The sequence below is a fragment of the Tamandua tetradactyla genome, chromosome 16 (genome assembly GCF_023851605.1).
Source record: "Tamandua tetradactyla isolate mTamTet1 chromosome 16, mTamTet1.pri, whole genome shotgun sequence".
NCBI lineage: Eukaryota > Metazoa > Chordata > Mammalia > Pilosa > Myrmecophagidae > Tamandua > Tamandua tetradactyla.
The window spans coordinates 23,547,905-23,570,039 of record NC_135342.1 but is presented as its reverse complement, the minus strand read 5'-3'; the positions used below and the strand labels follow the sequence as shown (position 1 = coordinate 23,570,039).

The window sequence follows — 22,135 nt, the reverse complement described above, 5'->3', positions numbered from 1 at the left end:
ATCCTAAAACCCTAGAAGGTTAGAATGGACATGTGTCGAATTTTAGCACCTTGTAAGGTTGGAATCCTTGAATCAGTGAAGGACTTTGGACCCTGAGGACTTGGTCATAGAAGGCGGGTGTCCCCAGATGGTATGGCAGTACAGGCTCAGGGATTTGGGCCACCCAAAAGTGGTGTGTAGAGGGTGGGCCTAGGGAAGCTGTCAGTGGCTCAGATCCCTGCCTGCCCCCCACTGCAGGGACGTGTCATCGGTGGAGGTGCTCATGAACTACCACCAGGGCCTGAAGACTGAGCTCGAGGCGCGGGTGCCTGAGCTGACTGCCTGCCAGGAGCTGGGGCGCTCTCTACTGCTTAACAAGAGTGCCATGACAGATGAGGTGGGGAGGGATGCAGGGCTTCTTCCCCACCCCACCCCACGACCTGGGCCGGCTGGGGTGGGAGCCTTGCAGCACCCCCTGATGCCTCTCCAACCCCGCCCCTGCCCCCCTCCCCCCAGATTCAGGCACAGCTGGACAAGTTGGGAATCAGGAAGGAGGAAGTGTCAGACAAATGGGACCGCCATTGGGAGTGGTTACAGCAGAGTGAGTGGGGGCCCCAATACCCTCGGCTCAAGGGCGCAGGGACACACTCTGTGGGCACGGGGTTTGCATGCCACTTGTGAGTCCCCTTGTGCAAATATGAGCGCCTGGGAGCGTGGACAAAGGGGGGCTACCTTGCCACAGAATCCCAGGTGGCAGATGTATGCTAAACCCTTAGGGGGTGCCCTCAGGCACACCCCCAGGCTCCCCCATTCCTGCAGAGCCCAGAGGGGTTAGGGCTGGGCTGGGGAAATCCTAGGCTGAACGAGCAAGGCTCTGACGGGGAACCCAGGGAGATGTTCAAGGCCAGCAAATTCATCCAGTGCCCCACGAAGGGCCCACAGGTGCCCCCAGCACCCTGCCCCCCGCATGTCTCCCCTCAGTGCTGGAGGTGCACCAGTTTGCCCAGGAGGCGGTGGTGGCCGATGCCTGGCTGACGGCCCAAGAGCCGCTTCTGCAGAGCCGGGAGCTGGGCAGCAGCGTGGATGAGGTGGAGCAGCTGATCCGGAGGCACGAGGCTTTCCGAAAGGCAGCGGCCGCCTGGGAAGAGAGGTTCAGCTCCCTGCGGCGCCTGACCACGGTCAGCACCCCAGATCCTGCCCCACCCACCCCAACGCGGGACAAACCCTCCCAGGGCTCCCAGTCCAGTAAGGGGACAGACCTGTCACTAGACAGTGGCAGCCCAGAGTGGGCAGGACTGGGATGGGGAAGGCACAGGGGACTGAGAAACTAGAAGAAACACTTGTCCCGGCTTGGGAGAGTCTGATCTGAGACTTGAAGAGAAGAGACCATTGTAAGAAAAAGTCTTAAGCTCTAGGAAGGGGCATAAAGGAGAGAAGAAAAAGGGGTCCGACAGGCACCTAGGGAAATTGATGATCCAGCGGATTCTTTAACAAGTAATAGGTGTTCGCAGGAGGAAATAGGAATTACATTCCCGCCTACGGTAAATCCTAGGCCTGGCCAACCTTGCGTTTTCAGGAACTAATAAACGGTCCGGACTGGGTGGTGAGGCAGACCGAATCCAGAATCGCCTTCCCAAATTACGGTTCCCCGCCCCCCACCCCCCCACCTCCGCTTCCGTCCCCAGATCGAGAAACTCAAGGCCGAACAGAGCAAGCAGCCGCCCACCCCACTGCTGGGGCGCAAGTTCTTCGGGGACCCCACGGAACTGGCGGCCAAGGCAGCGCCCCTGCTGCGGCCAGGGGGCTATGAGAGGGGCCTGGAGCCCCTGGCCCGCCGGGCCTCGGACACGCTGTCGGCCGAGGTGCGGACCCGGGTGGGGTACGTGCGCCAGGAGCTCAAGCCCGAGCGCCTCCAGCCGCGAATCGACCGGCTGCTGGAGGTGCCGGGGAGGGTGGAGCCCACGGCGCTGCCAGCCGCACCCGAGGACGCGGTGGAGACTCCGGGGTCCCCCGCGGTGGTCGAGCAGGTGCAGCCGCGGCCGGAGCGCCAGGAGTCAGCGGATCGCGCGGAGGAGCTGCCCAGGAGGCGGCGGCCAGAGCGCCAGGAGTCAGCCGATCAACCCGAGGAGGCTGCGCGCAGGCGGCGGCCGGAACGCCAGGAGTCCACAGAGCACGAGGCCGCACACAGTCTTACTCTGGGCCGCTACGAGCAGATGGAGCGGCGGCGCGAGAGGCGTGAGCGACGCTTGGAGCGGCAGGAGTCCAGCGAGCAGGAAACACCCACCAGAGGAGACCCGGTCAAGGGGTGCGGCCCTCTGTGGCCAGGGAGTGAGGGAGGTGGGGCGGGAAGAACTCCTAGAGCTGCGCAGACCCAGAGGAAGGGGTTCTGGGCTCAGAACTATCAGAGGGAGGTGCCATCTTGGTACCTATTTTGAGAGGTGTAAACTGAGGCTGAAATAGAGTAGGAGGCTCTTCCTGGTGCCAGAGCCCTCAGGTTCTCACCACTGGTGCTGACCCGTGCTCTAAACCTCTGGGTGGCCTGGGAAGGGATCTTGTCCTCTCTGCACCTCAGTTTCTCTGCTGGGCTAATGGTGGAACCATCACCTCTCTGGCTGGATATAAGATTCTTTATCATAGTGTCACTGATGCCTCTCAAGAACCTTGTGGGGGCTGTTGGCATCTCTACTTTATGGATAGAAGAACTGAGGCGCACAGAGGGCAAAACACCCAGCTTGCATGAACCAAGACTTGAAACAAACTCTGGAATTAACCAGAGTGTGTTAAGGAGATCAGTCTAATCAAGTTTTGTTTCCAAAGAGAGACCTTTGGTCAAATATATTTTGGAGATAGTGCCTTCTTAATGTCTTTTAAATCTGCTATTTCACGAACATTTGTTGGGTGCCCACTCTCTGCCGGGTGTTTGCTGGGGACGCCATGACTGAACCAGCCCCAGCCCTGCCTTCATGAGGTTTAGAGTCCAGTGGGGAAAACAATCTGTCACGGAGCAACAATGGCCCAGAATAATCAGCAGTGGGATAGAGAGGCACAATGAGCTTGGGAGCTCAAGGGGTGAAAAAAGGCAGTGAAGGTAGTTTGCATTTTGTTCTCTGTGCTGCTTAAAACTCAAAGCGGAGATGTGCAGTCCTCCATTCAGCAGACATGTCCCAGGCCTCTGCAGTGTGTAAGGCTGGCATCTGTGAGACCGCTGCAGAAGTGGACACGGGCTGCACATTCCAGGCTAATACGTGCAGGAGGCTCCTTGGTTAGCCAGGTTGGACACCCAGAAGACACCCAATTCCATCGTGTCTTTCTCCCTGCCCACTCCCTCTCCAGGAAGGCCACGCTGGCTGACATTGTGGAACAGCTGCAGGAGAAAGAGGCGGGTCCAGGGCTCCCTGTTGGGGTAAGTTGGGTCTTGGGATAGGTGAGGGCACAGGGGCCTTCTCAGGGCAGGGGTCAGTGCCCCACATGGACCCTGCTGAGACACCACAGACTCCAAAGGATAGTGAAGGCCCTTAGAAGCCCCCCACAATCTGACTTCTCCCTTAGAAAGATGCCCTCCTTCCCTGCCTGACCTGAGATGCAGAGACACTCTCCCAGACCTGAACAAACAGGCTCACCAGACTTTTCTTACAACTATGCTGGACTCCGTATTTCTCCACAGCCCAGTGGGGTCCCAAACTTCCTAACAGACAAATGGGCCGGGTAGCGGTGTGGGGAGTCCTGACATTCCCTCCTCCCACCTACACACACAGAAGGAAACCCCAGATTCCTGCTAAACACAGCTCCCATAGATCAGCCTCCTCCAGACAGGCGCTCCTCCCGGTGCACCTTATCTTCCCGATAAAGGGGGATTCCAACTCTATGAATCCTGACAGACTCACTCCCGAGACGAGTGGGGCCCCGAGGATTTGGCCTTCTAGCCCTGAGGTCCCCCCAGGCTCCCCTCCAAGACAGACGAACCGCAGATAGAGGGGATCCGCGGGCTCATGAACCTCCCTTGGACAGCACGCCTTTCCCCCTCCTTTCACACAGCCGTCGCTGCCTCAGCCTCGCGAGCTTCCCCCCGGCCGCCTGCCCAACGGGCTTGAGCCGCCCGAGCGGACACCTCGGCCGGACAGGCCGCGGGCGCGGGACCGGCCCAAACCGCGACGGCGGCCACGGCCGCGAGAGGGTGGTGAGGGCGGGGGAAGCCGGCGCTCGCGCTCGGCCCCGGCCCAGGGAGGCTCCGCCCCTGCGCCACCGCCCCCACCCACTCACACCGTGCAGCACGAGGGCTTCCTGCTGCGCAAGCGCGAACTCGACGCCAATCGCAAATCGTCCAACCGGTGAGCGGGCTGGGCGGGGCTTTGTAAGGCGGGACCAAGGGCAGGCCGAGTAGGTCGGCCTGAGGAGGGGCGGGGTCCAGCTTCCGGCCGTCCAACCGGTGGGGAGGTGGGCGGGGCTGAGGAGGGACGGGGCTCAACTTCAAGGAATTCGCTAAGGCGGAGTAGTGGGCCTAAATTTAGCGCACCCAATGGGAGAGTTGCACCTGAGCAAAAGGTTCCGGTCGTGGATAAATTGTGGCCCAATCTCAAAAACAACCAGCCCTGGAGTTGGCTAGGCTAAGTGACAAAATGGGGGTGAGGCCTAGCCAGCAGGTTCCAATGGCATGTGAGGTGGAGCCTGGAGAGGTTATCCCACCAGCGAGTGGGGTGGCTCCAGCCCTGAAGTTTCTAATTAGGGGAAGATCTGAAAAAAGGCGGGGCGTCCAATAGGTGAGCTGGATGAGAGGCAAATGGAGGGCTCCACCTCGGGCCCACGGTATAACAGTATAACAGTGTACCTTTGGAGTCCAGCTCCTTGTCCTCTAACCCCCTTTTGTCCAACTGGGAGACAGCTGGACAAGAGAAGTGGGTCCAAAAAAGGGAAGCCCTGGCCACCTAGTGGAGTGGGATTTAGAGGCAAGATGCCAAGTGGGCAAGACTGCTTGAGATTTTGCTGGCGGGAACTGGGGGTAGTCTTTCCTCCTTGTCCCTGAGCCAAGGAGGGGATAAATAGGGCCACCTCAGTGTAATTTGCTCTTGGGGGATTTCCTCTTGGGTTGGGGATGGGGGTGGGTGGGGAGACAGAAATGCCTCTTTCTGTATAGCAGACTAATAGGTCTTCCTTCATGGAACTCTGGGGGTGGAGGAGGAGTATTATAATAAGGTTGTTTTGGGGCCAGGGAACTGGCCTGAGTAAACTTTTAGGAGGAGAAGGCTTAAATCTTGCCCTCAGGAAATTCAGTATGAGAGGGAGGGCCAGCCAGGGCCAGTCGCTCCTCTCAGCTCTAGGAACAGCCAAAAGGAAAAGCACCCCGACATAGGGCTCAGCTTTGGCATGTTCAGCCCAGGAAGGGTGTTAGTGAAGCACACTCAGGCAGTGCTGGAGCTCTGCCTTGAGCCCTGTCTCATTGCCCCAGGTCATGGGTGAGCCTGTACTGCGTGCTCAGCAAGGGGGAGCTGGGCTTCTACAAGGACTCCAAGGGCCCGGCATCGGGGGGCACACATGGCGGGGAGCCACTGCTCAGTCTGCACAAGGCCACCAGTGAGGTGGCCAGTGACTACAAGAAAAAGAAGCATGTCTTCAAGCTCCAGTGAGCCCCCCCCCCAATGGACAGGGGATGGGAGGGCATCCGAGGCCCAGCTTCCCCCTTCCAGTAGTATCCTGGGTCTCCTGTAGGATGGGTGGTGGGTGAGTAGTCCGTGCCCCTGCCCCAGGTCCCCCAATTCCTGTGTCCCCTACTGCAGGACCCAGGATGGCAGCGAGTTTTTGCTCCAGGCTAAAGACGAGGTGAGATCTGGACCTTTCCCTCCCCTATGTGGGCTTCAGGAATGACCTAGCTGGCTCCTGGGCCAAGTGATGGGACTGTGATAGGAGAAGCACAAGCCAGAGCTACAAGAGCTGCGATGGGGAAGCCCATGGGCTATGAAATGGGTTAGAGGAGGTTCCTGACCCAGCCTGGGGTGGGAGGGGGTTGGGGGTAGGAAAGAAGATGGGAGACGGGGAAGACTGCCTGGAGGCCCTCAGTCCAACGCCTTCCCTTGGCCCCAAGATGCAACTAGAAAGACAAGAGGAGTCAGCTAAAAAGGAGTTGCAGGGGTGAGCCAGGCAGAAAGACCTGCAAGTGCAAAGGACCAGAGGTATGGAATTACAAAAGTTTAACTGTGCTGGAGGACAGAGTTCAAGAAGGAAGGCTCCAGAAACATTCTTATAGGGTGGCCAGATCTCGCAAGATGTTGTTGCCATTTGGAGGTTGGACTTGTCCCGGAAGCACTGGAGAGCCACGGCAGGGCTTTGAGCCAAGGAGGGCTACAGTAATGCATAAGAAAAGGTCTCTCTGGCTGCTACTTGCAGGGAAGGTAGGAGGAGGCGAGGGTGGAGGTCAGGAGCCCAGGATGCAGCCAGCATAGGGTCCCAAGTGGAAGAGGAGACAGCTGGATGGGACAGGCCTGTGGGGAGGGGAGAGGGTAGCACAAGAAACAAGAATCTGAGTGGATCTCCGCAGGAGTTCAGAATTCCTGGGGGTGTGTGTGTGTGAAGGAACAGGCATAGATCTGGCTTGAAGAGATGATGTGAACAGAAACATTTATCACATTCAGTCCTCACAGGAGGCTATGAAGCAGGCCTTATTTTACTTATCTGTACAATGCAGATAAAAAATAATTCCTCATTATAGGGTCATTGTGAGAATTAAATGAATGGATACATGTAGACCACTTGGCACATGCCTAGTAAATCTAAGTGTTGTCTGCCACTGTATCACCTTGGGTTTTCTGTTATCTCCATATGGGAATTATTATAATAATACCTGTTGCAGGTATTTAGGATTAAGCAATTTAATCCACCAAGTACTTAGAAAAGAGCTTTGCATATATATGGTGACTGCTCTGTAATTGCATTATTATCATCATCCCATTTAACAGATGAGAAAACAGGTTCAGAGAGAGCAGTCTGATTCCAGACTTATCTACTACTGGAGCTCCTCTCCTCCCAATATCGACCCAGTTATCCATTTCTCCCCCTAGGAGGAGATGAATGGCTGGCTGGACGCAGTGGCCACATCGGTGGCCGAACATGCCGAGATTGCGCGCTGGGGCCAGACACTACCCACCACGTCCTCCACAGACGAGGGCAACCCCAGGCGAGAGGCTGGGGAACGCAGGGCCAGCGGGCGCCGAAAGTGACTCCCCAGCCCCGGGGCCTGATGTGTCTCCCTCCCTCTCCTCTCTGCATCGTGGGCACAAAGACTCTTTCTCTTGCGCCTGGGTCTGGAACCCCTAGTTCCAACACTGCGGATGTGGATGCGGCATGACGGGCGCTGGCAAGGAGGGGACTTATCCTGCCCCTATAGCCATATCTCGGCCCCTTCCCGCTCGCCACCCCCACCCCAGGTGCTGGGGCTCTATTATTTTTATGCAATAACTGAGCTTGGGGGGGGGGCGGGGAGGGGGGCCAGTTGAGCCAAGCCCCCTGCCCCGACCCCCAGATCTTGCCTCAAGGAGCTGGAGTTGGGGGGCAGTCATTCCTGCCCCCCCCTCTGCCCTAGGGGTGGGAACGGGGGGGGGCGCTGGTGAGGTCCCCTGGACCGTCCAGGGTGCTAGGGGGTGGGGAGGGGGCACCCCCTCCCCACCTTTACCTCACTTCCAAAGCTGCCTTGATCTTTGTCTGGGAGGGGGGAGTGAAGGGGGCCCTAGCTCCTGCACTCTGCTGCCTCAGAGCCATGCGGTTAATTCCTTATTTTTTTTTGCAAAACGTCGACCTCCTCCTCTCCCACCCCGTATCCTGAAGGCTTTAAATGGGAGGGGTGTCAAAGCTCAAAACTGTCTTCCTCTCTCCTCCCCCCTCCAGCTCTAAATGCCCCATCATGAGGGGAGGGGCGAGGGGGGGCTCTCCCCCTGCATGCTTCTGGCTGGAGCACCTCCTGGGGGGCGGGGGGGGGGACCAGGGTCGTGAGTAAACCGCATGGCCCCCAGGAGAAGTCACTGGGGCGCGGGGGTGTGGGGCGGTGTGGCTGGCGCACACTGTACCTATAATAAACCCTTTGGCTTTGACGGTCTCTGCTGGTTTGTCCGCGTTTCCTGGGCAACAGGGGAGGAATGGGGCGAGGGCTGTGGGAGGGACCGTGATGCTATGTCTCCCGTGATAAGGATTAATTTCAGGGTCTCCGACGGATCACCTAAATGCTATACCTAAAACGGGGACCCTGGGAGGGGAAGAGAGAATGTTTTGTTATTCTTCAGCAACTGAACTTCCCTCAGGAAGCCGCCCTGCCCGCCCCGTCCAGGCCAGGAAAGGCGGGCCCCTTTAAGGAGGCTGAGCTATTAGCTGCGATTAAGTTACGTCCTGCCCAATCACCGCGCCTCCGGGAGCCACCGGCCCAATGTACACGCGGAGGGGGCGGAGTCCGGACGCACACCCGGAAGCGGGCGTAGGCCGGCCGGCTCGTCCGGGGGCCATGGCAGCAGCAAGTACTGCTGCTGAGGGGGCCCCGCGTCGGGCATCTCTCGGAGAGGTGATTCATTTGAACGTGGGAGGCAAGAGGTGAGTGTGTGTGTGTGTGGGGGGTCGTCCTGAAGCCCCACCTCGAGGGCGGGGGGGCGGGGTGGGAGTGCCCGCCTCTCCAGGGGGGAATCCCTGTCCATCAATGATTGCTCCGCCCCACTGCTGGAGGCGCGAGAGGCTGGAAAAGCTTCCGGGAAGCGGCGGGAAGCTTCCCCTATCCTAGGGGAGGGGGCCCTGCATCTCTGCTCCTCCCACTGTCATCTCACGCGGCCGCTCACTCTCCCACCTCCCCACTCCCGTTCCCAGATTCAGTACCTCCCGCCAGACCCTCACCTGGATCCCAGACTCCTTCTTCTCCAGGTGATGGGGAGAGCGAGTTTGGGAGGAGTTGGGGGGAAGCGAAGGAAGGGGGTGGGGAGACCTAACACCCCTCCCCGCTCCAGCCCATGACACCTGCTCTGCGTCCCCTCCCTGCAGTCTTCTGAGCGGGCGCATCTCCACTCTAAAAGATGAGACTGGAGCGGTGAGTCGAATAAGGGATGGAATGGGACAGTCGGTAAGGAAGCGGGGCAGGACCCCCGACTCAGCCCTGCTCGTTGCCTCGCCCATCAGCTGCCTCCTCTCCCGCAGATCTTTATCGACAGGGACCCCACCGTCTTTGCCCCCATCCTCAACTTCCTGCGCACCAAAGAGTTGGACCCGAGGTTAGCATGGAGGGGAAGGGGAAGGGGTACCCTACTGTCTCCATTTCCTAAAAAGTCTTTTCTCTTCCTCAGAATTTTCACTTAAGTTTGACCCTAGTAGAATTCTCGTTTAGAACCTCAGTGATCTTGACATTGTATTTCCCACAACACCAACCCCACATTTTTGGTGCTCATATCTTCTCGGCTTAGAATCTCTATCCTGTCAGAATTCTCTGCTCCTAGGGATTCTCTGCGCAGTTTTGAAAACTTCCTTCTCAGCATTCTCTGCTTGCCCCCACTCCCACCCTCCTCATCCCCCAGACTTTGACACTTAGTCAATTCTACTACCCAGGGGTGTCCACGGTTCCAGCCTCCTCCATGAAGCCCAGTTCTATGGGCTCACTCCTCTGGGTAAGTAAGGCCCCAACTAGCATCCTCATCCACACCGAAAGGCAGCCAGCGATTCTCTCTAAATCCTCCCGGGCCCTCTTCCCACTCCCTTGTCATAGAGGGTTGGGTTAGAGCTGATCGCACTGGATTAGGCCCCGAGTCTGAGTGGAATGATGGAGGAAGAGTTGGGAATGGGGAAAGGGGTGTGCCTCAGTACCCCTCAAGTTGTTCCCTCTCAGTTCGCCGCCTGCAGCTGCGGGAGGAGCTGGATCGATCTTCCTGTGGAAACGTCCTCTTCAACGGTTACCTGCCCCCACCAGGTGGGCATGCCTAAGGATGGGGGTGTGTGGATTAAAGACTACATTTCCCATAAGGTCTCAGCCCTTGAATGGCTGTGCTGTGAGCCCTGTGACCTGATGGGAATTGTAGTTTTGATAGGGTTGGCTGCTTGGAGAGGAAATAGGAAATTGCATTTTCCATGAGGCAGGGGGCCAGCTAGTCCTTCCTGAGGCTCAGAAGCAGGCCCAGGGGCCCGATGGGAGTTATAGTCCAGGTGTGATTTCTTGGTGGGCTGGCTTAGGAGGAACTGGGGTCCTTCGTATGGAGGAGAGAAAAAGTAAAGGGTCATTATTGACTATAAACCCCACGAGATCCTGGAGCAGCCAGCCCACTGATCGTGGAAAATATGGCCCAGGGGTTATTGGGAACTGTAGTCCACTGGGCTCTGTTGCTTTGTAGAAGGAACAGAGTGGGGCAATTGCAACTTACAGCTTTCTTTTATCAACCTCAGTCATGACCTACTACCTTCATGAAATTTGCCAAATATAAAGACCTAGAGTATTATTTCTTAATTTAGTTTTACTTGCTTTTTTTTAAAGGTGTTTTAAATGGAAACTTTGTATCACTACCTATCTACCATAAATATAAAGTAAATATGAAAATAAAAACTACACATGACAGTGTTAATAAACTCTGCCTTAGCCTGGGGGTTGCTGTCCATTGACTAAAAGGGAAGATTAGCAGATATTGAAGAGGCATTAATATCACAGCAACACTACACAGAGTCTTCCTATGTGAGCAGTGCTGAGTACCACATCCATCCTGTCTAAAGCCTTTTCTCCAGGGACTGGGCTGCACACCTGGGGAAATCAGCATCTGACATATTCTGAGTGCTTGCTATGTGGTAGCATTAATGACAATGGCTGTCACTCTGCCTCTTCTCCCCCTGCCCCCGTTAGTGTTCCCGGTGAAGCGGCGAAACCGGCACAGCCTGGTGGGGCCCCAGCAGGCGGGAGGACGCCCAGCCCCTGTTCGACGGAGCAACACGATGCCCCCCAACCTGGGCAACGCAGGGCTGCTAGGCCGCATGTTAGAGGAGAAAGCCCCCCCTGCCCCCTCAGGTATGTTTCTGTCTGTGGCCACCGGCGGGTCCCTGTGGCCCTATACCCTGATCCCTACACTCCCCCCACCCCAGGGCTGCCGGAGGAGCCCGGCATGGTGCGCCTGGTGTGTGGACACCACAACTGGATCGCTGTGGCCTACACCCAGTTTCTTGTCTGCTACAGGTGCTCAGGGACGAGGGGGGGGTTGGGGGTGGCAGGAAGCTTTGGGCCTGGTTGATGGGGGAAGGGTTTGGGGTGAAGGTTGATGATGTCCCCCCCCCCCCCCCGCAATGCTGCAGGCTGAAGGAAGCCTCTGGCTGGCAGCTGGTGTTTTCCAGCCCCCGCCTGGACTGGCCCATCGAGCGACTGGCGCTCACAGCGCGTGTGCCGGGTGGGGCTTTGGGTGAGCATGACAAGATGGTGGCGGCCGCCACTGGCAGCGAGATCCTTCTCTGGGCTCTGCGGGCAGAAGGCGGTGGCTCGGAGATAGGTACGGCACCAGGAGAACCCTCTGGCCTTCAGAATTCTACCCCAACCCAGACCTGTCAGAATGATCGACTCCATTAAGATTCTATGTCCTGTTAAAAGAATCCACCCCATAACATTTTCAAACTCATCAGAATTCTCTGCCTCGTTAGATCCCTTTGCCCTAATAGAATTCTCCAGCCCTTTAGAATTCCATGGCCTGTTAGAAAAATCCACCCACGTACGATTCTCTAACCCATCTGAACTCTGTCTGTAAGAATTCCCTGCCCTGTTAGAGCTCTTTATGTGGTTAGACTCCTCCATGCCAATAGGATCCCAGAGCCTTCTGGCAATCCCAGCCCTGTTAGAATTTGTGTTCCCATCAGAAAACTGTGACTTGTTAGAATAATCAGTCCCCTAACAAACCAGAGTCCTTGTGAGAATACTCTGCCACCACTCAAGTTCTGTACTTTGCTGGAAATCTTAACCGTGTTTCCATCCATGATCTCGCAGAGTCCCTTCAGGCCCCTTGTTATCCTCTGGAATTCTCTCTCCTCTGGGGATTCAATGGCCCAACAGAATCCGCTGGCCCTTCTCTCACACATTCCTGCCATGCATCCCCCCACCCCAGCGGGATCCTGACTGAGCCCTCTGCCCACTGCAGGTGTTTTCCACCTGGGGGTGCCCGTGGAGGCCTTGTTTTTTGTGGGGAACCAGCTCATTGCCACCAGCCACACAGGGCGCATCGGGGTGTGGAATGCTGTCACAAAGCACTGGCAGGTAGGAGCCCTGGCCAGCCTGGCTGCTCCCTCCCCAAGTGCCCAGACCCTACAGATCCAAGGAGGGCTTCTTTCTGCCGCCCCTCCCCCCACCTGGAGAGAGCCGGAGCAGTAGGCCAGACTCTGGGAGCATCAGGGAGGCCTTCCTGGAGAAGGCAAGGTGAATGTGGTTTAGAAAGGAGGAGAGAGTATTCTCCAGGCACCGGGTGGTGGGAGTGGATGATGGGGAGATGGTGTAAGAGGCAGAGACCCAGACAGAGACATGCAAACATCCGTCACTCACCCAGCCCCTATCCCAAACCATGTTCAAAATGTAAAACAAAAACCAAAAAAAATCTATAGTATTGATTTTCTCCTACTAAAGTGTGAGCATAGGGTAAAAAGAGAGACGGAAAATAGATTGGCAGAGAAAAGAGAGAGGAAGAGGCAGAAATAGAGGGAAAGAGATGGACGAAAAGAAGCAAGGAAAAACAGAAAGAGGCAAAAACACAGAGAGATGGTTGAATGGAGAGAAACCCAGACAGACAGAAACCAGGACAGAATGCCTGTGATAGAGGAAGAGACCCGGAGACTGATAGGGAGGAACAGAAGAATGTAAAAAGTACAGAGTCCAGGAGTACTCAGAAGACAGAAACGCCCACCAAGAGACATTAAGAGACACAAAAGGGGTCCTAAGGAGAATCAGAACAAGACAGAGAGATGGAGCCGGGCCTGGGGCAAGTCTGGGGAGCTGTGAGCCTCAGAACCCAGAGACGAGAGGAAAGGGCATGCTGTGGGGGTGGGCACTGCGGGCACAAAGGCATGGAGGGGGACCCACGGCCCCAGACCTGTCCCGCCGGGCCCCCAGGTCCAGGAGGTGCAGCCCATCACCAGTTACGACGCGGCCGGCTCCTTCCTCCTCCTCGGCTGCAACAATGGCTCCATCTACTACGTGGGTGAGCAGCAGCGGAAGCCCCCGGTGCCCGAGAGCCTCCCTGGGAAATGGCAGGAGAGGGGTGACAGGCAGGGGGCTGTTTTGAACAAGCCTGTTCTCCCTTCCCTGCCCCCACCCCCCAGATGTGCAGAAGTTTCCTCTGCGCATGAAGGACAATGACCTCCTTGTCAGTGAGCTCTACCGGGACCCAGCCGAGGATGGGGTCACCGCCCTCAGCGTCTACCTCACGCCCAAAACCAGTGAGCTGTAACCTGCGGCTTCTCCCGCTGCCATCACCAGCTGGTGGCTGTCCCCACCACTCGCATGCAGGGTGGGATTTATTGGGAGGGAGAATGACATTCATTTAGTCATTCAACAAACACTTTACTGAGCATCACTTGTATGTAAGCTCCGTTCTAGAAGCTGGGTGGTGGTGAGCCTCTCCACTGGGGGCAGGATCAGCCAGCCACTAGTCATAATTCTTTGTGTTTCTTTCCCATCTCAGCAAAGAGAGGTTTAATGTTTGCATGGTCCTAAAACAAAGAGAATGCATGTTTCACGGTGGATGAAGCCAAGTTCTCGCACTTGGAACAGTTCTTTTGTTTTGTTTTCTTGACCTCAAATGCAGAGGAAAAGGTTAATTGTTTTTTAGTTGGTTTGTTGTTTTTATTGAGATGTGATTCACATACTATAAATTTCACCCTTTTAGAGTATACAATTTAGTGGTTGTTAGTGTATTCACAAGGCTGAACAACCATCACCACTAATTCCAGAGTCTCTTCATCACCCGCAAAAGAAACCCCATACCTATTAGTCATCACTCCCCATTACTCTCTCTCCCCAGCCCCTGGAGACCACTAATCTACTTTTGCCCCTATAGATTTGCGTATTCTAGACATTTCATATAAATGGAATCATACAGTATGTAGCCTTTTCTGTCTGGCTTCTTTCATTTAGCATAATGGTTGTTTTTTATGGCTAGTGCTTTCAGGGTCTTAAAATAATCTGCCTACCCCCAGTTTGCAAAGATCTTCTCCTGTGTATTTTTCTAGAAGCTTTATAGTTTTAGCTTTGACTTGTAGGTCTTTGTTCCATCTCAAATGAACTTTATGTATGGTGGGAAGTAGGGGTCAAGGCTCATTTTTCTCTGCAGAAATAAGGTAATAATACTCCGAAATTCACAACACATAATCACTTTTCTCCCACAAAAGGCACCTTTCTTTTCATTTATTTATTCCTGTTTCTCCTCATCTCCTTCTCCATTCTGTAGGCTTAACATTCATCTTTTTCATTAGTATGTATCCTTACTATAAGGGTATTGTTTTAGTGGGCATGATTTTTCATTTATGTAAATGGGTATTGGCTATTAATCTCAATTGTCCCCTTTTTCCCCACCCTGCCTGAGGCTTAATATCCATCCATGTTACCAGGCATAACTCGAATCCATTGCTTCTCACGCTGCACATAATACTCCAACCCCATGCCACCCACCTCTGCTCCTTAGGATGGTTCACTCGGTTTCTGAGAGTTGCAAAACATATATTTTTTCCCTTTGGGAAGTTGGCGAGGGGCGAATATACCTCTGATACACTGGATTATATTTTCTCGCTTTCTGCCTCTGGTGCTTGCTCACTGTCCCTCCGATCTGTCCTTCTTTCTCCCTGTTCCTCCATGTCTGGTGTCTCTTCGCCAGCATCTCTCCCTCTCTTTCTCTTCGTGCTTTGTGACTCAGTTTCTGTACTTTGTCTGTCCCTTTCTGCCATGATTTTTGTCTGTCTGTGACTCCATCCTTGGCCCTGGCCTGACCATCTCTTCTCTCCTTGGCCCCTCGCCAGGCGACAGTGGGAACTGGATCGAGATTGCCTATGGCACGAGCTCGGGGGGTGTGCGGGTCATTGTGCAGCACCCCGAGACAGTGGGCTCGGGGCCCCAGCTCTTCCAGACTTTCACCGTGCACCGCAGCCCCGTCACCAAGATCATGCTGTCTGAGAAGCACCTCATCTCAGGTGGGCCTCGTGAGCTGCCCCGGGGGCAGCTCCCAGCTGCAGAGGAGGCTCAGAGAGGAACAAGGACACCGTTGGGGAGGGACACTGTGGGGGTGGAGACCTCTTCCAGAGACAGAACGTTCAACTGGGAGGGAGTTGTGGAGACAGTGGAACACTTAGAAGGGAGAGTGTTCCCAATCCGGAGGAGAGTGACTCGGAGTGGGGCAGGGTAGGATCAGTCCATCCCACAGACACTGACTGAGCCAAGCCACTCTTCTGGGCATGTGCCCGGCAGTCTTCTAGGCCCAGGGGAGCCAGCAGTGAACAACACAGGCAAAGTTCTGGCCCTCAGGGAGCTGATATTCTCATGGGGATGCCAGGCAATAAATAAATAAATAAAACTACAGCTCCATAGCAGTAAGTGCTGTGAATGCAAATAAGGCAGTGTGAGTGGCTGGAGAGTGTTGGGGGTTACTGGAGAGTGGGGGATTCAGGGAAGGCCTTTCTGAGGCCTTTGAGCAGAAATGAGATGAGCAGTGCAGCTTGCGGGGGGGCGGGGGCGGGGGGATGGGGGGAAGCGTGCCAGGCCGAGGGAACAGCCATTGCGAAGCCTCTGAGGCAGGAGGATGTGTAATGTGTTTGAACGAGAGCAGGGGGCCCTGTGGCTGCAAGTGAGGTGAGCAAGGGGAAAGCGGGAGGAGATGAGTTTGGGGAGATGCCAGGGCAGGTCAAGTGGGACCCTATAAACCAAGGAGGGGAGTTTGGCTTTTACTATGAGGGAGCTGGGGGCCATGAGGGGTTCTGAGCAGGGGAGGCCTGTGACCTGACTTGGGTGCTTCCAGGATGTCTCTGGCTGCATGTGGGGAAGGCACTGTGGAGAGCAGGAGTGGGAGCAGGGAGACAGTGAGGGGTAAGGTGAGGGGTGCAGGACCAGGGTGGGGGCTGTGGACAAGGTCACGTAAGATCAGGCTCTGGAACTCTTTTGAAGGCAGAGCCAACAGGAGTTCTGACTGTTTGAAATTATGGGAAAAAGAGAATTCTCCGCAGGGGGTAGGGTGCTGACACCAAGACTCAGGAAAGTTGAGCAGCGGAGCTGCCATGGCTAGACCTGACCTGCTGCTGCCTTGTTCTCCTCAGTGTGTGCTGACAACAACCATGTGCGGACGTGGTCTGTGACTCGGTTCCGTGGCATGATCTCCACCCAGCCCGGCTCTACCCCGCTCGCTTCCTTCAAGATCCTGGCACTGGAGTCAGCTGACGGGCACGGCGGCTGCAGCGCTGGCAACGACATTGGTGCCCACCTTACCCCTGACCCCTATCAACCTCCACTGACGTGCCCCCCCCCACCCGATTCATCTGTTGACATCCCACCTAACTGACCTGGTTGACTTCCACTGACCCCTACCTAGGTCCCACCCCCATGACTCCACTGACCCCTGCTGGCCTCCATTGACTCCCAGCTGACTCCTCTTGACCCCCATTAATACCTGTTGATTGCTGCCGGACCATGACCCTCACCACCACTGGCCTGCACCTGATCCCTGAGAGGCCTGAACTCCATTGCCTGTTGCTGACCCCCAGCCCTCTCTGACCCTGTCCCAACCCCAACAGTGTGGGCACGGGGACCTAGCCTGGGGGTGGTCTCAGCAGTGGGGAAGGAAGCTGGCCCTGACCCCCTACCCTATCTGGCCCAGGCCCCTATGGTGAGCGGGATGACCAGCAAGTGTTCATTCAGAAAGTGGTGCCCAGTGCCAGCCAACTCTTCGTGCGCCTTTCATCCACTGGTCAGCGGTGAGCATTGTTCTGACAAGCGGGGAGGCTGGTCCGAGGAGAAAGTGAGATGCCAGCTGGGTCACCGAGGCCAAAACAGAGCCCGACCCAAGGGGTACCAAAGGAGCAAAGGCTGGGGAGGAGGACAAGCCTGTAGGTCCGGGGGCTGGAGATATCAAAGGTGTGACATGTGTGGGGTGGGAGTGAAGCTGGAGAAAGCCCGGCCCTTTGTTTGACCTCAAACAGGTAGCCCAGGGCTAAGAGGGGAGAAGCCCCAGCTGGGACGGGGAGGCCCAGGCAGAGGTGTCAGGGCTGGAGTGAAGGAAGCACAGAAAGTTTTGGAGCCCAGAGGGGGTGCTTGCTCTAGCCTGGGAAGGGGATCGGGGAGGGTTTTCTTAAAGAGGAGACTCTGAGCAAAGACTTGAAAGATAAATTGGAATGAGCCAAAGAAATAAGGGAGAGAAAAGAGTGTAACAGGTTGAGGGAGCAACGTGGGCAAAGGCTGGGAAGGGCAAATCGTGTCTCCAGTGAAGCACACATGGCCTTGTGGCTGGAGCATGGAACTGGAGGCCAGGATGGGACTGCAGAGGTCAGCAAGGCCTTGTCAGTCCTATTGGGGAGATGCATGTACAGGAGAGCCAGGGCTACTGGGAGGGAGGTGGACTGGAGGTTGGATAGGAGACTAACACCCCATGGAGGAGGCCGGGACAGGAGCCTGGTGGGAGAGGGCAGGGCTGGACCAGAGTGGTATTGGGGAGGAGACAGATGGCTGGAGGGACAGGCCGTGGGGAATGACAAGAGGTGGAGAGAGCATCTAGGGCAAGGCTTAGGTGGGGCTTTCTTGAGATGGGAACCAGGAACAGGAGCAGATTTTGGGGAAAAAAATCCCAGGACGTTTGGGGCATGTGGAGGGTGTACAGGGCCAGGGCTGTCCAGGAGGCTGCTGGAGTCCTTAGGGCCTGAGCTCAGGAGAGGAGGAGGTTGGGGTGGGCACATATAATTGGGGGTCATCAGGAGGGGCAGGAACTGAAGCTGTAATAGTAGGCATTGTGACCTCAGGAGGGGTGTGAGAATGGGAGGCAGATCCAGGCTGAGCCCCAGTGTCCTGGGGTGGCCAGGAGGCCCCTCACACCCTCCTCCACTCCCTTTAGGGTGTGCTCAGTGCGCTCAGTGGACGGCTCCCCCACCACTGCCTTCACCGTGCTCGAGTGCGAGGGCTCCCGGCGGCTCGGCTCTCGACCCCGGCGCTACCTGCTCACCGGCCAGGCCAATGGCAGCCTGGCCATGTGGGACCTGACCACCGCCATGGATGGCCTCGGCCAGGACCCTGGTATTCCCTGCCCCACGTCAGCCCCGTTCCCAGTCCCCACAGGCCCTTCCACAATCTACTTCATTGGTATCTCTCTTCCCAAGCCCCTGCCCTCTGATCCCTTGTCCTTGTCCTCTGACCCCTTTGCTCTGCTTTCCAACCCCTCCTTGCCCTTTCATCCCTTGCTGACCCCTCTCCCTTGATCTTTGAATCCCTGCTCCTACCTCAACCCCTGATCCCTGGCCCTTGCCTTGTGACCCTTGTCTTGCCCCCTGACCCTGCTTCCCTGCCCTGCAGCAGGTGGTCTGACAGAGGAAGAGCTGATGAAACAACTGGAGCAGTGCGAGCTAGCCCCAATGGGCTCCTCACGGAGCTCTCTTCCCAGCCCCTCACCCCGCACCTCTCTCACCAGGTAGCAGGGACCCCACTTTCCCTACTGTGCAATGGGGGGAGAGGGGAGGACGGTGGCCTTGTGGGAGGAGTGGCCCAGCGGCCCCATGGTGACCTGCACTGATTTCCTTCCCAGTCTCCACTTGGCTTCCAGCAATACCACCCTGTCTAGCCACCACGGGAGCCCGAGTACCCCGCAGGCTGAGGCCCAGCGCCGTGGGGGAGGCAGCTTTGTGGAACGCTGCCAGGAACTGGTGCGCAGCGGGCCGGAGCCCCGAAGGCCACCAACACCAGCCCCCCGGCCCTCCACGGGTCTCGGGGCTCCCCTCGCACCCCCCAAGACGAAGCTCAATGAAACCTCCTTCTGAACACAGATACCATGATGCCTTTGGATGCCCTGGTCCCGGGGGCCTCAGGTGCCTCCTGCTTCCAGTCAGACCCCTGAGCTCAGGGCCAGGTCCAGAGTGGTCATCGTTATTAGGCCACCACCTTCCCCCTTTTCTCAATGCCAAAGTCACGCTGCCCCCAATAAAGTCCTCACTGCCAACACCTGGCTTATGTTCTTGGAGGGAAGGCCGGGGTGGCGCTGTGCGGCCCAACCCAGTCCCTTGCAGCAGAGTCAAGAACATCAGATGCCAGCTTTAGGCATGACAAAATCCAGGGGTTCAAACACTCCTCCAAGATCTGCCTTTCCATCTCTCAGCTTTTGCTTCCCTTTGGGATGTGTCATTTAGTCAGGATTTCCCTTCTGTGCCAAGATGACTCAAGGAAGCTCCGTGCTAAGCATTTTTGCCCAAGACCAGCAAAAAAATTCCAGGAATGGCTCCTATTGGCCTGAAGGGGATCATGTGACCATTCCTGAACCAATCACCATAGGCAGTGTGAGGAAGGGATTTCATTGGTCCAGCCTGGGTCATTTGCTCTCACAAGCCAGGAGGTGAGGTCAGCCCCACTTGGAATGAGAGGACTAGAGGCTCCTGAGGAGAGAATTCAGGATACTGTTATCTCAGGAAGGAGAGAATGGCTTCAGGAAGGGGACAATGGCTACAGATAGGTAGGAATACAGATGTCAAGTACAGAATTGCTCCTTCCCCCAACTTTGCCACCACAAACACATTGTCCAGCCCCCTGGCTTCTCAGTCCCTCTCCCCTTTCCTGCCCATACCAGAAAGGGCGTATGGTACAGGGTCAGTTCATCCCAGATCAGACATGCTTGAGATTTTTTTATTTTCCCCAATTAGTGTCTGCTTTCTATGGCACCTCTTCTGGGGAGCTTTTGGCCTCTTTTCCTTTGGTCTAGTAAAGAGAGATGGGACAAGAGACTTCAGAAAGTGTTACTTCTTGAATGCCTGGATTTTCTGGAATGCTGGAGCTTCTGAAACTTGAGGAAGAGTGGTCTAGAATGTTAGGGAATCTAGAACCGAGATCTCTATTCTAGAGTGCTAGTAGATTTACAATATTAAGGGTCTCCCTGGCATTTCTCAGAATCTAAGATTCTAGAAGTTCTGACAAACGAATCTGGAAAGCCAGAGATTCTAGGATAGGGAAGTATCCTAGAAGGCCTGTGAATCTCCACCAGTATGAATATTTTGCATGCCAAGAATTCTGGAATAGTGAGAAGTATAGGACATAGAGCAAGGGTTGTGGATTACTGAGAAATCTAGACTATGGAAATCAGTTTCCAGTTCCACACATTGGGTTGGCTTAAACAATGGGAATTTATTGACTCATATTTTTAGGGACTGAAAACTTGCTTCCTTCTGGGGTCAGTAGCATTCTGGTGGATTGGCAATACTTAGGGTTTCTTGATTTTCCTGTCACATGAGGATGTCCTCTCCTTTTACTTAGGGTTTCTTGATTTTCCTGTCACATGAGGGTGTCCTCTCCTTTCTCTTCTGGGTTCCACTCCTCCCTGTGACTTTCCCTTTTTAAGGTTTCCAGTAATAAGACCAAGACCCAACCTGATTCTGTTGGCCACACCTTAACAGCATCTTCAAAGGTTCCTATTTCCAATGGGTTCACAACCACAGGAGTGGGATTAAGAATATGTTTTTTTTTCTGGGATACATAACTCAAAATACTGCAGCGGGGTATTTTGGAATGTCAACATTACTAGAGCATGAGAAGGTTTGTTTGCATTTCAAGAAATCCATAATGTCAGGGGATTCTGCATTGCCAGAGAATCTAGAATACAAATTGGGGTTCTAGAAAGTTAATGATTCTAAAACCTGGGTGTTCTGGGATACTTATGAATTTTAAACTGGAATTGTTTTTACATGACATTGATTTCAGAACATAGGATATTTGAATGTCAGGATTTCTAGAATATAGAGGGTTGGAATATCAGAGTGTCTAGAATTTGAGTCCACTTCGTAATGCCCACAGATCTAGAATATTGAGCTCATTTTTTGAGTGATGGATCCAGAACACTTGTGTTTCTGGACTTCTGGTGATTCTAAAACTGAGGGATAGAGATCTGGAGTGTCAGGGAACTTGGAATGCTAAAGATTATTTTGAAGTTGCAGGGATAAAACTGAGGGAGAGGGAAGAGCAGAGAGTGGGAGGAAGATTCTGGAATGCGGGGGGTCTAGCACTCTGAGGGATTCTGAAGGGTTGAAATAAGCTCCAGATCCAAGGGGTAAAATAGTTACAGTCTGGGAGATCAGGGCACTGGTTTGGAGCGACTGGAAGCTGGGGGACTCCAAATTCTGGGGGGAAGGGAAGCCGACGCCATCCCCGGAAGCAGCAGTGGTGAGCCAGAGGCTGTTGCCTAGCAACTAGCATTGAAGATGCCCTGGATCCCAGGCTGAAGGGAGAAATTTCTACAGCGCCCCCGAGCAGATGCTCCGGCCAGAGGGTAGGAGGGGAAGAGGGGGGGAAATGGGGTCAGGGACACGCTGTCCTACAGAGCCACACTGGCAGGGATCTCGGGGGCCACACAAAGACAGGGTTGGGGAGCGCATTTAGTGGGCAGAGCCGGGCCCACCGTGACACACTTCCTCCCACCGTCACATGGAGACTGCCCACGAATGGCCGTGCATGAGGCAGAGTGCCGTTGCCATTGCTCCGGGGGGCAGTGTGTCCCTGGATGGTGGGTAGGCCCGGATTTCTGGGTGTCAGTGTGGAATGGAGGCATGACTTGCTGTAGGTAGCAATAGCGGTGTGAGTGGCTGTGAGGCAGCCTCTGTGTCTCATTGCATGGGTGGGGGGTGGGCTCTGAGGGGTCCCTCGTCTGTGCTGGGGATGGGGACGAAGTTGGGTCAGTTGCTGTTCTTAATCTGATCTTGGATGGGTCTGTTGTCAGGGGCGGGGCCTAGTCCCCTTTGTGGGTGGAGCCTAGGCTGGAGGGCGGGGCTAACGCCGCAACGGGAAACATTGAGGATCAAACTGAAGCGAGAGAGGGGGCCTGGAACCCTCGTAGGCAGGGCAGATTTTCAGGGGATCCTAAGTGTGGGGCCGAACCCCAATTCTCTGTGGGAAGGGGTGTGGCCTGGCAATCTAGGAGCCATGTCTTTGTGGAAAGAGAAGCGAAGTTTGTGTTGTATTAATCTCTAATGAAGAGAA

General features: G+C 55.4%; 2 protein-coding genes across 3 annotated transcripts in view; both read left to right on the top strand.

The window, feature by feature from the left end:
* SPTBN4 (spectrin beta, non-erythrocytic 4) overlaps positions 1–8,035 on the top strand; it is a 71,914-nt gene extending 63,879 nt beyond the window's left edge. Inside the window, exons 29-37 of the mRNA XM_077131814.1 lie at positions 238–376; positions 496–580; positions 961–1,157; positions 1,665–2,284; positions 3,313–3,382; positions 4,015–4,307; positions 5,423–5,596; positions 5,751–5,793; positions 7,029–8,035. Of these exons, the coding sequence (XP_076987929.1) occupies positions 238–376; positions 496–580; positions 961–1,157; positions 1,665–2,284; positions 3,313–3,382; positions 4,015–4,307; positions 5,423–5,596; positions 5,751–5,793; positions 7,029–7,187 (1,780 nt within the window). The 3' untranslated portion in view covers positions 7,188–8,035. The remainder of the gene's footprint in view (positions 1–237; positions 377–495; positions 581–960; positions 1,158–1,664; positions 2,285–3,312; positions 3,383–4,014; positions 4,308–5,422; positions 5,597–5,750; positions 5,794–7,028) is intronic.
* Positions 8,036–8,107: 72 nt separating this feature from the next.
* SHKBP1 (SH3KBP1 binding protein 1) lies at positions 8,108–19,118 on the top strand. Of its 2 annotated transcripts, XM_077131812.1 has the most exons (18): positions 8,109–8,544; positions 8,812–8,865; positions 8,983–9,028; positions 9,136–9,209; positions 9,541–9,599; positions 9,818–9,898; positions 10,817–10,978; positions 11,053–11,143; positions 11,260–11,450; positions 12,090–12,205; positions 13,052–13,139; positions 13,261–13,377; positions 14,953–15,123; positions 16,240–16,395; positions 16,797–16,893; positions 18,024–18,202; positions 18,479–18,593; positions 18,708–19,118. In XM_077131812.1, exons 1-18 carry the CDS (start codon positions 8,384–8,386, stop codon positions 18,937–18,939), a joined length of 2,190 nt encoding a protein of 729 aa, XP_076987927.1. In that variant the 5' UTR covers positions 8,109–8,383; the 3' UTR covers positions 18,940–19,118. The 2 variants fall into 2 exon arrangements, with proteins under 2 accessions (XP_076987928.1, XP_076987927.1); XM_077131813.1 differs by lacking the exon at positions 8,812–8,865 and having other exon boundaries at positions 8,108–8,544.
* The last annotated feature ends 3,017 nt before the right edge of the window (positions 19,119–22,135 follow it).